Source organism: Colias philodice, chromosome 19 (genome assembly GCF_061535455.1).
Source record: "Colias philodice isolate Cphi_HAF_F1 chromosome 19, ilColPhil1 Martin Lab GWU primary, whole genome shotgun sequence".
Classification (NCBI taxonomy): domain Eukaryota; kingdom Metazoa; phylum Arthropoda; class Insecta; order Lepidoptera; family Pieridae; genus Colias; species Colias philodice.
Window position 1 is genome coordinate 5,118,170 of NC_143104.1, and position 17,650 is coordinate 5,135,819.

Sequence of the window (17,650 nt, forward strand, 5' to 3'; positions counted from 1 at the left end):
CGCAGTAGAAGCAAATAAATCAATTTATAGAGAATATATTGATATAGACAAATAACAAGGTAACACATAGGTACATATGTAGGTACTGTAATTTATAGGTTCACTTTTTAAGAATGACATATTTAATATGATGGATTATTTTTCCGACCCAAATATCGACCAATAGAATTGCACCATTCGACGTCACGTGGTACAACCTACATGGTATTATACTGATAATTTTTTGAAAATTTTCTCTGGTCGTTGACGTCAAACTGACAGGTTGAATTCAATTGTGAAATTATTGGCCGACATTTGGGACGGAAAAATAATCCCCCGAATACCACACGAGCTTCAAAATTATCTGGCATTTCCCTCAAGGTTCCCTGCAAACAAATAAAGTCGTCAAGTTTTTCAGGAAAAATCACTCGCGCATCGCGCTCGTGATTTTTTACCTTGACTAAAAACTTGACTCCTTCATTTGTTTGCAACGAACCTATCGGAAAATACAATATTATCTCAATGGAAAATACCCGATAATTTTGAAGCTCTTGTGGTATTATAAGTGAATATCTGACGATATTTTGAATGAAGATTAGAAATATTTACATAACAAAGTAATTGAATTTTTAATATTCGTTTACTTGGGGCTTTAACATAATTGAATTATTAATATATTCAAGCATTAGATATAGTATGGAACGTAAATCTCGTATTCGATCGTAAAAACTGTTCCCCAGAGCGGTTAAGTAACTCTGTTTCATTGGAATCGAGCCGTACCATTGTCCTCACACGCACTCTAAGAAAAGGCCAATTTCTGAGATTTCCGAAGGGCTTAGCTTCATTTCTTTTTATATCTCCCCAGATACTAAATTCGTCCAGCCAATAATAAAAAATTGTCTGGGACAACCGGAATGGACTTGACGTAAAAATTTACTCTCAATCCCACAGCGAATTGAGCTCTAATACGAGGAAATCGATATTTAAGAAAGCACCGATGTTTTTATTGATTGATCTTTAAAATTTCAATGTGAAAGAAGTTTGGTTAAAAATATAAGCAAATTTTCGAAATCTCTAACTGCTTGCTGTCGTGATGTTATATGTATATTACGAACCTAATTAAGTACTTATTTAATCTCATGATTTATTTTAAAAAATACAAAAAAAAACTAGTAGGAAAGATTTCAATATTGAAAGGGGCATTTATTTAAACATTTTTCATATAGCTTTAGTTTATTTTCCGCACTAATCATCAAACATATCAATGAACCATAAACAATATCTAACCAAACAATGTAATTTTCTCTGAAAAACAAATTCAAAACATTTTTAATAACGAAGAATGATGTAGAAAATTCTATTCAGAGTATAAATATTTTATTGAGAAATTTTATTAGGACGCATAGAGCGGGCCATATGCGTGTAAGGACTTATATGCTGTCTAACCCATATCAAATCGGTAACAACTTCGATTGTTAAGACAAGGGCACTGGTCGCGTAACCAACGAAAGGGATTTAATGTAGCTTTTTTAATGTCATCACAAGGGCAGCTGTGACAAAGTACCGAACTAAACATTTCAATCACGAGAATTATATAAATGAATCCTATATTTCACCATTCGAAAAGTATTGAAGCGTTAATAATAAGATATTCGGTTATGAAAACCATGCCCCAGACAGACAGCTTTGGAACTTTGAATTTCTAACTTGGGGAGTCACATATTTTAGGGTCGCGATGTCACTTAGACAGTCTCCGATACTACGCTTTTCGCTTTTAGAATTTAAGTGCTTAAAAACTTCTTCAAGTTCTTTTTAACTTTTACCAGATTACGTTTGACATTTTGAGATCAATTCTTTGTTTTATTTTATTGAAATTTGACAGGATCTTTCAAGTTATTTTACAATTTCCTTTTAATGAATCCTCAATCACAGAATACATAATAGTAGCTAAACGCTACCTCAATATCAATTCCTTCAATATCATTAACTATAGACAGAAATTATTATTTTTTCGTTGTTATAAAACCTGAATCTAATAATAAATGTACATTTTGCTTTCATTTTAATTTAAGACGATTCTACTTTATTGTAACCGTTTGCTTATCAGATGCATTGCTCAGATGGCTTACTTATAAATCAGGCTTTGATTTGAATACTGTAATGAGATCTTACAAGTACGCGATAGCAGCCGGTATTTTTGCGAAGTTCGTATAATAGGGGCTCTTTGTATTCCACGATGGATTTGTTTTTCACGTATGCGGTAATACAATTAGAGAGTTTTTAAGGTTTCTTGGCATAATTTTGTATTGTTTGTTTAGAAAAATCTATTACGATGACATGTTGACGCACTTTTTAATTAATTGAATTTATTCATAATAATTTGATGATTATTTCTCTAGTTTGAACACGAATACCTTGAGCCAATTTAATAAACTGCTAGTCCTGCTGAACACTTTAAATCTGTATTGGTTACGACGAACATCCAAATTGAAAAATGTATTATCTATGCTGCGATAATCGGTCCGGGCCGAATAAAAAAATTCAGAATGCCACAATTTTAGAATTGTTGGCAGATATATAACCGACAACTTTGATGTTTACAATTAAAAATTGAGTTTTGTTACATAGTTCAGCCAATTTGTATATTCCGCATTTGCCGGAAGGCACTTGGCTTCATGCACAATTGTCGGGAATCGCCCATGCATTGCTACGAATTTAGATTTTATTTTAGTTCCTCGTGTGAAAATTCGAGCAAAAAAGGATTTCGTTTAAAAATATCAAAACTAATATCGACTAAACCCACTGTGAATGTAATGCGATTTTGATACTTACTTTCGCTTGAGAAATATAGTTTAGATTATGAAAACAGGATTGTAGTACATGTAGTGTATTAGATAAAAGTTATGCTGTTTATAAAAAGTCATTGAAGTTCTTTTTATAAAAGAAACTAATTGAAGTATCTTATTTCTAATTACTTGAGATAATATATCGGACGAAAAATCAATGTTCCTTTACCTTTATAAAAAGCTCTACAAACGTAAAATTATTTTTTTAAATTATTTCAGCTTGATAAATATTATTTAGACTGTAGCAAACTGTTGCTAAAATTGACATTTATTCCGATTTATAAGCTTTGTTTATGTGATTAAAATTTTACAATCAACTATAAATAGGTTTCAAGAAACTTAAGTCATAATGAAAACGTGCGGCTTTTAATATAGAAAGTTTTAACGATACACCGTTTACTCAAAATGTAAATTACAACTAAGGAGACGTGGCAGGAGAGTTAAAGCATCTCAGAAGATACAAAAGCCACTGGATTAGGTCATTAAATGACTTTCTTGGCATGCATGTTTGGAAAGTGAGAGTCAATATATTGCGGGGTTAATATTAGGTACTTACTATGTTTATCAAAATAATGTGAATTCTATTTTAGTATCCAATTAATATTACTATGTACCTATATTAAAATAATAAATTGACTATTTTAACACGCAATTGCTGTTCATGAACTGACTTCACGAAAATTTTTTTTCGTGAAACAATTGGCATCACGTAAATTTTGTATGTTCTAGATCTAGAATAACAAAACTCGCACTAATAATAATGTTATAAATGTCCCCCAAATTGACCCTCAGTCTTTCGTACATGCAAAATATAATTTCACTGTAGCAGAATTAAAATAAGCTCGTAATTGTGCCACTGCATTTAGTTATCACGTAGCATGTTTAGATCAACTGTCAGGGCAGTTAATACCGTGCAAAGTTGTAATTTTGGTAAGCGTGTTAAATGCATAATACTAGAATAATTTGTGAATTCGGAACGTTAATATTTTGCCAACAATTCGTACATGCAGTTATTAAGTTTGAAAGTTATTTTGTTTTTAAGATATTTCTATTATGCAGATAAAATTTTTACTCTATATGATTGTAAATTACCCTAATTACCTACCTATTTCCTATAAAGCCATATAGGACATGTAAGAAAATATCGAGAGTAGTTACTTTGTTGTAGAAACTTAGCCCTGAAAAGTGTTACTATTTTAGAACACTGCTAACTAATCCATAAATCTGAATAATCACCTTCCCCACTAATCGGGGCATTCTAGAATCAAAGTAGATTATTTCCAAGTGGCAATTAATCGGAGATATAAAGTCTCCAACGCGTACTTTGCCGTAGCTTAGGGATTAACCGAGAACGCTTTCTCGGAGACCACGACAATGTAGTTTCTTTGAAGTGCAAACGTCACTGTAATAACCCGGAGAAGTTATAATCTAGAGAGTTAATGACTGTGATTTTATATAAGTGAAAATAATTCTCGCTTCCCCCAGGGAGCAGTGAGATTACAAACTTATTATCTACTTCGCTGAGTTTTTATTGTTTGTCGGAGATAACAGATAGGCACGGCTTAATGACGGTACACACTTGTATATATAAAGTAGGGAGTTTATATACTTTAACGTGTGTTATTAATCAAGTTAGCAGTTGAGAACTTATGAAGAGCTATGTAAGGTAAAAGCAGAAACAGGGAGCACCGTCCCGTCTCGGGAGATTTCCATTATATTAGTTTTCATCTTCGTATAAATTTTAGTCAGAAAATCACTACTTGTTTGACTTGTTTGGTCTTAGCATAAATTTTGTTTGAATATTGTTTCTATTAATGTTGTGATTTCTAGAGAACGAATATAGATTTAAAGAATTGTAATACTATTTCATACAATAATTAAAAAAATAAAGGGATCTGTAGTAAAAACGGTACAACACAATCCATTTTCTTAGAACATAATTATGCACAAAGTGTGATTATATGGATTGATATACCACTTTTTATGAATATGGTATGCTGTTGAGGATTCATATTAAATTTTTTATTTAATTGTTTTTTTTTAAACATTGATTGACGTATACTTATAACAAACAATAATAAAATAAAAATATCGATCATTGTTAATAGTGAAATTTGAAAATTGTTGCTTAATTTTATAGGTCACACGAAGAGGTTACAATACTAATAATTTCTTGCATAACAATCTTTAAAAATTATACAACTATTATAATTATATTTTGTTCTCAAGTGACATAGAGCATAGAGATATTTATTATTATCGAGGCGAAATAATCACTATAGTTCACAATATCTAGCGACACCGAATAATAAAATTGTTATAGCTAAGAGGGGGTGTCGCTATTTTCATGAGGGCATTAAGTCAAGCTGCTGGGAGACGGGGTGGCATTAATCTGTTTACGAGATATCGGTTTATATAACCTGCCTACCTGGAATTACCATGTACCGACGTTACTTATTACAACGCCCTAAGACAAACGGCGTGTTCGGCCTGTTCGTACACTATAACTTGTTACTTGTAGGTATCTACTATCATATCGTATAGTTAGAGAAAGATACATGGGCTTCATTTCATAATCTCCCAACAATTCAGTTGTTAGAGTAATTGACTCATACACAGGCATTATATATCTACTGACGATTCAGTGTTTTTTTAAGACATTAGCGATTATTAACGGGGACATGAATGATCACAATCTTCCATTTACTTGAGATGGATATAAAAATAATGATCTCAGATGGTTAGATTATATTTATTCTTCCAAGAAGATGTGCCTACTTAATAAAAGTAAAAGAGGAAAAATATTTCTGCTAAAAACTTCTCCACCTACTCGAATTGAAAATAGTTGAGTTTCTCATTAAAATACCTATTAGTATTATCTTCAAATTTCTGTTAACTATAATATTACATTCTATGAAGTAGGTACATATCCATTGTCCAATATTCCATAATTATAAGTTTGTTTCATATATTAAAAATTTATCATAGCCTACCGCTATAGCCGTGGGCGAAAGGTCACAAAATTGTTGCTACAATCTATATTAAATTATAAAATATCCGATATGGAACTTTATCAAATTTTTACTATTGCTGGATAAATATTAACCAGGAAATTGAGCAAAAAATTTAAAAAAATATATATAAGAAATAGGCTTATTATAGGTATAACATTTTATAGATCATGTCATCTTCCAAGGTTAAATGTAAGTAGTATATATTTCAGTTATGATAACATTAAGACAACATGCTACGATCAATATATTCTTGAAAAAGCCCGTCTGTTATACTTAACATTTATTTATTTTCATTTCTCGTCGAAAGCGAAATATACCAAAACCCACTGACAAAAGTCGGCTTTCTTTCGTATTGTCTATGCGAATAACGTCACCGAGCCAAGACATATTATCCAATTCACTTTACAAATATACGGTCACAGCTTTCCCTTCAAATTTAAATTTACCGAAAAGGTTTTCTAAATTCTCAAAATCCTTTTTTTCGTTACATTTGTTTAAGAGCAACGTACTTTGTATTTTTTTTAAACTCTATCTTCGAATGTACCTATATAAATTAGGACTATTTACTTTTATCTAAATGTGTTGATTTATCTTACTTTTATTAAGAAGTTAAATGAATTATTTATTCATCTATTTATTTATTAATGGTGAATTATGCAAATGACCTTATCTCTCTCGATCATTTCCTTTTTAGATGGATTTGGTAAAACTCTCTCCTAAAAATTTTATAGTATTGTTACGGCTACTTGGAGCAACAAAATGTCAATGTTATACTGCTAATTTCTATGTTATGCGCCATCAAATAGTATCAGCCGGTATTATGAAGTGATAGCGGTACAGTTAAAACTGAGATGGCCCGGCTGTATCATCAAATTTATCTTCAGCCAATGCGGGAAAGCTTACAGCGGCAAATTTCACAATGGGCTCAAGGCAAAGGATTGTAAGTGCGCATGTACAGACGCGCCACATCGCCAGCCGGCGGCAGCACTCCAGTTCGCTGCTAAGATCGGGCCGCGCTACGTCCGCCTCCGCTAATTTCGCGCGCATCACTCGTAAACAAATTTTCATAATTTAAAAAGTGCTTCCTCAGTGACAGTTCAGTGAAGTTTAAAAGTTTCGCACAAGGAGTTTTGCTATTCTGAATTTCAAAACGTTTGTATACTTTTAGTTTAATTATAAACTGATTTAAAATAATTTACCTAATTATCATTTTTTATGAATAATATCTATTTAATAAAATAAAGCTATTAGCCAGATTTAAATGTCTGGCTCGTTTATAATTTACTAATTATTTTCTGATTTTTTTGTGAAATATTAGCAGCACTTTCAATATTTGAATAAATGAATATCAACCTACATCTTACATTACGGAATGATTTCAAGGCGTATTTTTTTTTTCAATGAAATTTTTTGTTGGAACCGGACCCTGTTTAATTTAATTCTGTTCCTCCGGTACTTACTGATAATCTTTTTAAAGGCGTCCGCGTGCTTAAAATGTTTATTTTTACTTAAGTTAAAAAAGGTCTAGAATTACCTCTTATTTGCATATTAAATTAGTAAGAAGCTTCACTATGGTTGAACATTTTATATTGCCTATCTTGAAATCTTTTGAATTAGCTTCAACCGTTTTATATAAGATGGCATACATTGTCGGTTCATGAAACGTTGTTTGGATGTTTATGAATATTAATTATCGGATGATCCCCTTGAAATAAAAGATCAGATAATTAATTGTTTGAACAATTTTACTTTGTTCTGTTACCACTTTGTACGTTCCGTTTGAAACGTTGAAATGGGTTGGTTTTTCGGAAAGTTCAACAAAACCTTTCTACAACTTTTTGATGATGTATTGTATGCCTTTTGTGATATGAGGAATTGAGGATATAAAAATTATAAACTTTTTTGAATGCGGTTCAGTCTCGGTATTGTGGCAAATAGATCATGACATCATGTCATAATTAATGAAGCACTATCAAATTATTTAATTATTGTTGAAGATTTACCTAAGTGATTTATGAACATTAAACATCTTACGTAGGCTAGTATTATGACTCCTCAATTATTTTCAAAGGAATCTAAAAAGATTTAATAGACAAGTAATGCTTTATAGCTGTAGGCGTTAAAAATATAAATTACCAGCTGCTATTGTTAAATCTCTAACAAAGAGTTGAACTATTATTTATATATTGTATTCAATGAATACGGTAATATTAGCTAAATGTTTCAATATTCTCGACATAAAGGTAGATAGATTATATTGTGAATGCTTTAAAATGATTTGAGAACAAAAGCGTGGTAGCTCAGTTGTTACTATTTCCGGCTTTTAGTTAATGTTTGGAGGAGACTAAACGTGCTTGCAAATAATCAAATTGTTCTTTTACAATTTGAAGAAAGAAAAATTCGAAGATATATGCCGATCGGCACTTGGTAAGCCTAAACCTCCTAAGAGAGGAGGCTGCGTCCCTGTACTGAGAGCACAACGGCCTGACTATGATTATGGATAATAAATATATACATTATACAGCTATGAATTTGAATGGAAATTTAATCTTCAAATCATTAAATTTCAAAAGTATTGAGAAAAAAGAACGTGTACAACAAATAGTTTCCTAATTAACATAGTCAGCAAAGTTGTTATTGCTTAATTATTATTTCGATACTATATGGAACAGATTTCATTTAAAAATTAAACATGTATGAGAATCTATACTCGCAATAGCGAATTGACGTTAAAAACGAAATCGCTTTAAGATTTCTCAACGGCTAATTGATACTGATATGTACGCTAGATAATTAGCATTTCCTAGTAATCACTTGTTTATATTTGAACTACATTATCGACTTTTCCACCGTAGCTCAAGTTTGCAATACGTTTTGATTAATTAACGATACTTAGTCTATTTTTAATTAAAGGTCCCTAAAAGTACTTTATGTTCTGTCTTCACTACATAGTATAAAACAAAGTCGCTTTCTCTGTCCCTATGTCCCTTTGTACGCTTAAATCTTTGAAACTACGCAACGGATGATTGGATGCGGTTTTTTTTAATAGATAGAGTGATTCAAGAGGAAGGTTTATATGTATAATAACATCTATTAAATAGTGGAGAAGTATTGTTATTTTTGAGGTTACTAATGTGATGTCGTAAATAATTACATTTTTTCCGCTTACATTGCAAACGCAAGCTGAACCCTACGAGTTTTATCAAAATAATGTACTAAGTATTGTTCACATTGAAAAGGTCTACAGAAAAGTCCGTGATGGTATATGTCTATCTCTTATGGATAACCATGGATAACCCACAAAAACTTTTTTTATGTCATTTACTTTTTACGACAAATAATCGTTAATTTTCGAAGCGATTTTAACCAATACAGCATTAATCCTTAACCAATTAAATACCTTGAATACATTGTTCATTTAATATAGATCTATATGGCCCTTTACACCGTATGATTTAAGTGAATATTTTCGAAGATATTACAGATTTAAAAATTGCGGGACGTAGCGTTTGCGGCGGTACCGGCCGGCCGCCATTGCACCCGTGCGAAGCCGGGGCGGGTCGCTAGTTTATTTATAAATACATTTATCCGGCTCGTTCGAATAACTAGCTCAACAAAGGATCGGCTTTAAATAATGGATGTAATTCTTAATATTCATTTATTCCAGTACAAATGGACATCATCAGTTTTAATTATATTTGAGTTTTCAAATTAAATTTTATTTCAAGACTAGCTGCGCCTCGTAATTTCACCCGCGCGCTTGAATGATTTTTTCCTTTTAATCCTAATGTGTAATCCTGTAGAAATATCGGTATAAAAAATAGACTAAGTTACTAGTTATTAACTATTGGATAAATCAATCTATTATTTTGTGTAATTTATGGCCTTATAGAGTCTAAATTCTAATACAGGGGAAAACGATTTGGCGACCAGTAAATGAGGTTTTCATGCTTGTTCCTAAACCACAAATCTGTTAGGAAAATTGTTTATTATTTATCACTATATTTTATACACATATTACGAACTAGCTCATAAACTCTTCAGCTTTATAATATTAAGAATAGATTTATCTCTATATTTAATTTAGTTATACATTACATATTATATTGATAACTTGATAACACAGATAGGTATTATATTGAACTTATAGGAACATAATCTTATATTAGGTACATAGACTATATTAACATTGGATTTCCAATTGAGTTCAGAAGTTTTGTTACTACGCTCTTGTTCTAAATAATTTATTTTCAGAATATTAAAAATAATCAAGTTCACTAGTAATACGTTAACCTGATAGCCGTTGTACTAATTATGTATATTAAATACAATTATTTTTTCCCCAATATTATTACGTTGAAATTTGAAAGCCTCGCGGCACCCGCGGTCAGTAAAGTTTCTATCAAGTAGCAATAATGCCAAGCCAAAATAGGTATTGAATCGAAAAACATCTCGAGTTAATAAAATATTAATGTTCTCTTTTTCATTTTCATTTCAATTCTCAAGAGAAAGGTATCAATTAGTAATAGCCACTTATAGAGAACGATACTAGGTTATAATTCAATTATCTCCCAGTTGAAGTGAACGATCTTTCATTACATGTGATAATAATATAATCAATTCTCTTTTACCAATTTCGATTGAATAGTAAATTTTAATATGTTAAAGGCCCTGAATATATCTTCTTAACTTTAGTAATAAACAAAGTCGAAATAGAGTCCAATAAATATTATTAGTTAAGAATTGATAACCTTATTTACCCTCCTCAGTGATAACCCACTTAAATATTGCATGTAGTGTAAATATTTACGTCCATATAGAAGAGTCAGGTCATCACCTTAATAATTGTTAGTATTTTACTAAAATATTATCTAAATGACAAACAATTACAAAAATTTCCTAAGATTATTTTGGACTCTACGATAAATAGTACAGGACAATTCAAAATTTATATGAACGGTAGCAACTTACGGAGTTTAAAAGAAAACTAGGTTTATGTCTCCGTATTCCCTAACTAATTTAGGACAATTCAAATCTACGGTAAAAGGGTCGTCTTAGTGAATCTAAAAGAAAATCTGTATCAGAAGACCCTCTCTTCCATATCAATAACTTTTAATAGAAGGTGTCTCGAAGCCTGACCCAATTTGCGCGTCATTTTACATATCTAGTAAAATACCTAAAAGTAAATCTTTACAAATGTTCTTAAAGCACAAATACAACAGGCTCTTTGATACAAATATTTCACTCCAAAAGCGAGGGCACGTTGAAAATTTCAGTATAAAGATTTTAATTCTAATTTTAGAAGGTTAAAGAGATTCAGAAAGAAAATATTTACATAGCATTTTTATTTCATATTAAAACTCGGAGTATTTTATGAAGTAAGATTTACACTAAGGATTTACATTGGAAAATAAATAAGCCGTGATTTAAGCCGTCTTAAAAATCAATTTTAAAAGGAAATACTCCTTTCTCACTTCACTTCACTTCCAATCGTCAAGCATTATTTTTTTGTTATTTTTAAACATATAAATATTTTACCACATCATTATCTAATCGACGTTCACGTTTGAGGTAGTTTAATTCCGTAAGCACTAATACTCATGTACTTTAAAATATACAATTCTGTAGTGTTAAATATTTTAAAAAGCTCACTACCCCAAAATAACTACTATAGGTATTTTTGTGTTACAAAGCCGATTAGTCGATTTTTTGGCAGTTTATGTGAGATCTTACGTTTATGTCGTAAGGTCGAATTTCAACTAGCAGATAATTCTAGTCCTAGTTGGAAATCATAAGTACTAAATTTTGTTAAAGAGAAAAACGAAACACATTATGATACATTTAGGTATTTAGATTTTACAGTAATATCTCATTAACGAGAAAATATTGTTCTTTGATGATAATAATTGCTGGAAGCAATTAACATTGAAAACGTCAAATAAATAACCTTTTATCAAACGAAATTAAAACAGAGATAGCCCAATTAACTTCACTGCGATGAGTCTGGAATTGAAGTCTTAATTTGTCTATATTATATTAATAAAATCGTGTCCTATATTTGTTAAATTGACTTATTTTCTTCAAAGTTGTTTTTAAGGTACGGTATACGAAAAAGTTTCTGTAGATATTATATATAATTTTATAACGTCATTGGGACGTGAAAAACGGGCCAAATCCCCACATAATTTGAAGTATCACATGTATCAAATGGGACTTGACAATTACCATGTTTAAAATTATATTCAAAAGCTTGTCATAGAATCATTATGGGTGATTTAAAGCATTTGTGGGTAAAGGTGTGCTAATCAAAACCACACAGCGATATTGGAGCAAGAATTGTTAGCCACAGCATTTCAATTAGGTTGAAAAGGTAATGTAGTGTATGTTTGTATAGACACTCGCAGGTCAAAGGCGTTACACATACATATGGGAAGTGTAAAGACTGCTTAGTGTTTGTAGATCGATAACGCCCCATATTATATGAGAAGAGTAAATTTCGTGTTTGGAGATCCGTTTATGTTACTTGAGGGAATAGTTTAGTAATAGATTCGTTTTACCGTTAATTATATTACTTAGATAAGTGACTTTTTTGGTTACTCGTTAACATAGCATTATTATTTTAGTCACATATTTCACTCTTCTAAATTATTCCAAGACGAGACTCTGTTAAATGAAGCAAACGTAACATACTTTATTTGAAGCTCGACGAACCGCTACAACTCTACTGTTACGATGGTCTCTACTTGGTTCAGATGTATTTTTAGTAGCGAATTGAATTTAAAAATATATTAAATACATTTTTTTAAACAGTTTAAAATCTCCGACTAATGGATGAATGTCAACGAATTATGAAATAAAATAATGGCAAATTTTACATCTAAATAGAGCAATTTTCATCCTATCGAATATTAATATTTGTAAAAGCTTGTTAATATTTAAATATTTGAACAAATAAATACCAAAACAGTAATTTCGCAAAAAGCTGTGAATAATTGTATTACCGTTTAAACAAACTTCGTTTCAGGTCGGCCGGAGCTGATAAAACAAAATATTCAAATTCGATAAAGTAATGTTGCCACCGTGCGCCCACGTTAAAAGCTCACCTGCTCTCTCGGGGCAAAAATTCCGCGTTCGACTTTTTTGTGTAACAACCAACATTTCGTTTATCCAAATGCTGGAACAATTTTTTTTCGTATGTACGGATTTTCATTAATACATATTCAGTGTTAAGCTATATCTCGATAGCTCTATGTAGAATGCAGGTTACGTTTTTATTCGTTTGTTGAGGGGCGAACGTTGGCAAGTGGATGTATTGGAAATTCTGCATTTATTACCTGTTAGCTAGATGTTGGTCATTTTCTGCTATTCTATGTATAGCAGACCAAATGAATTCAATTCCACTCAACGTCAAATTTGAATATCATAAACTAGATAACTTCCGACAAAAGAGCCACCGTCCTTTCAAATGCAAACTGAATGGATGATAAACCCAGATTCCTTCTTCACCTCGGAGTTAGTAAGGAAATCAAACTCGGAACTCGAGCCCGGAACAACCTTCAATACCTATATCCGATAGATTTCAAAGAAATTCAAGGAATATTTTGCGAACTGAACAATAAAATAATAAAACTTTAGAGTTGTAGATATAATATTCACGCGATAAAACATGTAGATTTGACACGGTAAAAGCTAAGTAATATTATATTAAAAATAATGGTTTGTTTGAGTTACACTTCTGAATTTGAACAATGGACTAAATGGAAGTCTGTTCTATAGCCAGAATTAATGTCCTAGATTAAATGTAACATGTTACAAAGGACTACATTAATGAAATATCATCAATCATCGATACAATAGATAAAATGACTAATGAATGATTTAACGATATTTAAGCAGTTCATATTATATTAATACAATTAAATTTATCAGACCATTAATCATTGTTAATAATTATGATATGTCATATAAGTAATATTTATATTCCATTGGTAAGATTATTTTTTGTATAACTAGCTGTTCGCCTCGACTCCTTTCTTTTATTTTGGATATAGTATTTTAGTATATTTAACTCAAATGTGGCTCAATGCATTTTTTACATATTAAATACGACAAACCCGCTAAAGCTAATAAGATGTAATAATAAATCCTTTTACTTCCTGAAAGGAAAGAACGAAAGAGTTTCACTAAAAACTATATACGTTTGAGGGAGCCTAATCATGAAAAGAATATCAAAGGAATGGTTACTAAACTTAAAATGGTTTCTTAACAGAAAAATATATAGGTAAATCATCTTAGTATTTACCAGCTACTAGAATAAGGTACCTAGTAACAACGACCTAGTTCAAATAATAAAGGAATAAATTCAATCACGACAAGTAAGGAGATTAAACTAAAAAAGAAATACATTTAAACAAGTCGTACTGATAAAATAGTGAAGAATTTATTGCTTCTCTGAACAAACGACATGCTTACATTTAATTATGCGACTAAGTGCTTTCATTATACTAGGTAAAGTAAATACTGAACGTAGCATTGTTTACTGAGTTTTTCTCCGACATATTAAAGTAAAATAAGATTTTTTTCATGTTGTACAACATCACCTTTTTGTTTTCGTAAGGTCACAGTATATTACAATAGTATTACATCAAAATAAAGGTCGGACAAAGCGTGTCGGACGTCCATTAACTAGGATGCTATGCTAAAAGTTCTTGTCACAAACTAATTTTCAGCCAATTTGTACTCAGCCGTGATTTTATTGGATTAACATGCCCTTTAATTAATTAGAATGAAAGGTCGGTAAGCACATTACGTCAAAGAGAATTAATTACCCACAGGGAACTAAACGTGACATTTGCATAGATTTATCAATTTTGAGAATCAACTATTTATCCATACAAGTCGCTTTTAAATCACAAAGAAAATATTTTGTTACGCCCAAATTAGAAGTAAAAGCGAGGGCTGAAGGTTAAAAACATTACAAAGTCATTTAAGATCTTATCAGTGTATGAAAATAGGACACTCATTTTTCACTTCACAGAACAGGTTTATTGTCGATTTTGAAGTAAGACATAAAATAAAAATATTAAGGTTTCGTTCACTTATACTTTGAAAGTTTTATTTTATACGCAAATTTCTTTTTATTGAGTGAAAGCACTACATGTTATAACAATTAATTTTTAAACACAGGTTTTAGAAAAGAACTGTGCCAATAAATGTGGATAAAGTGGTAAAAGGAAATTGTTTAATCAACAGCAAGTTCATAAACATTTGAAGTGACGAGTGACGCTGCAATGCGAAAAACAAACTGCCGTGAACACTGAATTATGCCGAGTTCAAGTGGATGTTGTGAAGTGTTTTCATATATTTTAGTGGACGCATAATGTGAAAGTGCAAGCATTACGCAATGTGGGCGGCGAAGCTCAGCTGTATTTTCATATTGTTTGGTAAGTTTCATTTTCTTATTTAATATATACGTTTTGAATATGAAATAGAGTTGTCATGTAGAAGTGGAATAGTGTTGCTCTACAACGGAAAAACAGGGTACCTACTTTTGTAAGGAGAATATTTAGTACGTCTAATATAATATATTATAAAGGCGAAAGTTTGTAAGGATGTATGGATGTATGGATGTTTGTTTACAATGAAATTTAGCACACGTATAGAGGGTAACTTGGATTAACACATAGGATAGCTTTTATCCCGGAAATCCCACGGGAACGGGAACTATGCGGGTTTTCCTTTGCAAACGCGGGCGAAGCCGCGGGCGGAAATCTAGTAGAATTATAAATTAATTATCTAAGCATCGTTAGTAAAATTATTACGTCCTTACTGGTCCTAATGTACGTACGGTCCTTTGTTTGTATTTCTCTTGCAAGGGCCGTTTTATAATATGTATAGGCTATACTTTTGGCTATCAGGTATAAGATTATAGAGTGCTTTATAACGGTCCTTTTACCGCGGTGTAATATCTCATTCTCATGGGAATTTTCTTTACGATCTAGTAAAAATATAAAACTATAAATTAAACACAAATTAAAATCGGTATGGAAATTGGTTTTAAGTTTGAACACTGAATCATTCATCCCTCTTTATCTTAATAGTTGCGTAATTGGTCAGCACCTATTATAGTATTCTAGAATATCTATGAATTATTTATCGGAGTACCTATACACATTTTGAGACCTGTTATTTAAACAACCCTTTCACATCTTACTATTTTTCGCACACATCAATAGGAAATAGCAAAATAAAGGTATCTTTCATACAAATTATGTTAGAAATGAAATTCAGAAACAGACAAGAAATGTTATCATGTCAATATTTTCTACAAACAAACATTCTTTAAACAAAAACACAAAGATTAAAGTAAACGCGTTTAAAGCATCATAATACTGTTTAAATTAAAAAAGCTAAAGGATTTTTTAAATCAAATAAATCACATACATTCCATTTACGTAAAACTTAACCTTTTTAAATAGTCTTGACAGTTACAAGCACACTCGCGTTCCATATAAATATGGTGCTAGGTCGGGACCTACAACTTTTACTGTGTTATTTTATAATTGTTGGAATAAATAAATAGCTACCTTTCTATTATTTAACATAATAAATATTTATATACACGTCTGTACATACAGAATACCTATCGAACCCGGTAAACGTTCTTCAGATACTATAGATATCACTTAGGCCTATAAAACAAGTTTACAAGCTATTTTCAGAACCACTGAAAAAACTCAAAAATATATATTTTAAGTAGATATATAAATTATCATCTATCGTAAACTATATAACGGTGATCATAAACTAATTACTATATTTCAAATCAAAAGCATCGGGATTTGGAGACGAAATCTTTATGGGGCGTAGAGTTGGCGCCGTCCGGCTATGTTCTCACGCTGCCTTACATGGCAAACAATAGTTAGGTTATAAAAATTAATATTACCCTATGCAATGAAACAGAATGTATGAGAAAAAAAATGTGTGCGTGTACTAGAGTACACACGTAAGAAGTGAAACTTCTTTATGTCCTTATTTTTCAAAAAATAATTTACTATATACAATATTAAAGAAATACGTTAGTCACACGCTCGTCGCTACCTACTTAAATATTTACACCGGCCGCTGCTGCAACTCGCTCGCTTCACTCGCTCGGCTCGTGCGGTAGTTCAAAAGTTAACCTAAGATGCTCGTCGCTTCGCTCCTCGCTACCTATTTACATATTTACACCGGCTGCTGCTGCAACTCGCTCGCTTCGCTCGCTCGGCTCGTGCGGTAGTTCAAAAGTTAACCTAAGATGCTCGTCGCTTCGCTCCTCGCTACCTATTTGAATATTTACGCCGGCCACTGCCGCGACTCGCTCGCTTCGCTCGCTTGGCTCGTGCGGTAGTTCAAAAGTTAACCTAAGATGCTCGTCGCTTCGCTCCTCGCTACCTATTTAAATATTTACACCGGCCGCTGCTGCAACTCGCTCGCTTCGCTCGCTCGGCTCGTGCGGTAGTTCAAAAGTTAACCTAAGATGCTCGTCGCTTCGCTCCTCGCTACCTATTTAAATATTTACACCGGCCGCTGCTGCAACTCGCTCGCTTCGCTCGCTCGGCTCGTGCGGTAGTTCAAAAGTTAACCTAAGATGCTCGTCGCTTCGCTCCTCGCTACCTATTTGAATATTTACGCCGGCCACTGCCGTTTTCAGCTTATAAAGGATTTCGACTTAGGCGGATTTTGATTGGACAGAGAGTTTGAGGTTTATTCTTATAAATTTTGAATTCATAAAATTATAATTGAACACCTGACACCAATCAAGCAAACACG

The 17,650-nt window shown here is 31.8% G+C and overlaps 1 protein-coding gene across 3 annotated transcripts in view; it reads left to right on the plus strand.

The window, feature by feature from the left end:
• Positions 1-6,797: 6,797 nt before the first annotated feature.
• Positions 6,798-17,650, plus strand: part of LOC149479934 (zwei Ig domain protein zig-8-like) — a 38,848-nt gene continuing 27,995 nt past the window's right edge. The window contains exons 1-2 of one of the 3 annotated variants that reach the window (XM_089707531.1): positions 6,798-6,995; positions 15,026-15,282. In XM_089707531.1, coding sequence (XP_089563657.1) covers positions 15,243-15,282 — 40 coding nt within the window. In that variant the 5' untranslated portion in view covers positions 6,798-6,995; positions 15,026-15,242. The remainder of the gene's footprint in view (positions 6,996-15,025; positions 15,283-17,650) is intronic. The other 2 variants (XM_089707530.1, XM_089707532.1) reach the window with 2 other exon arrangements.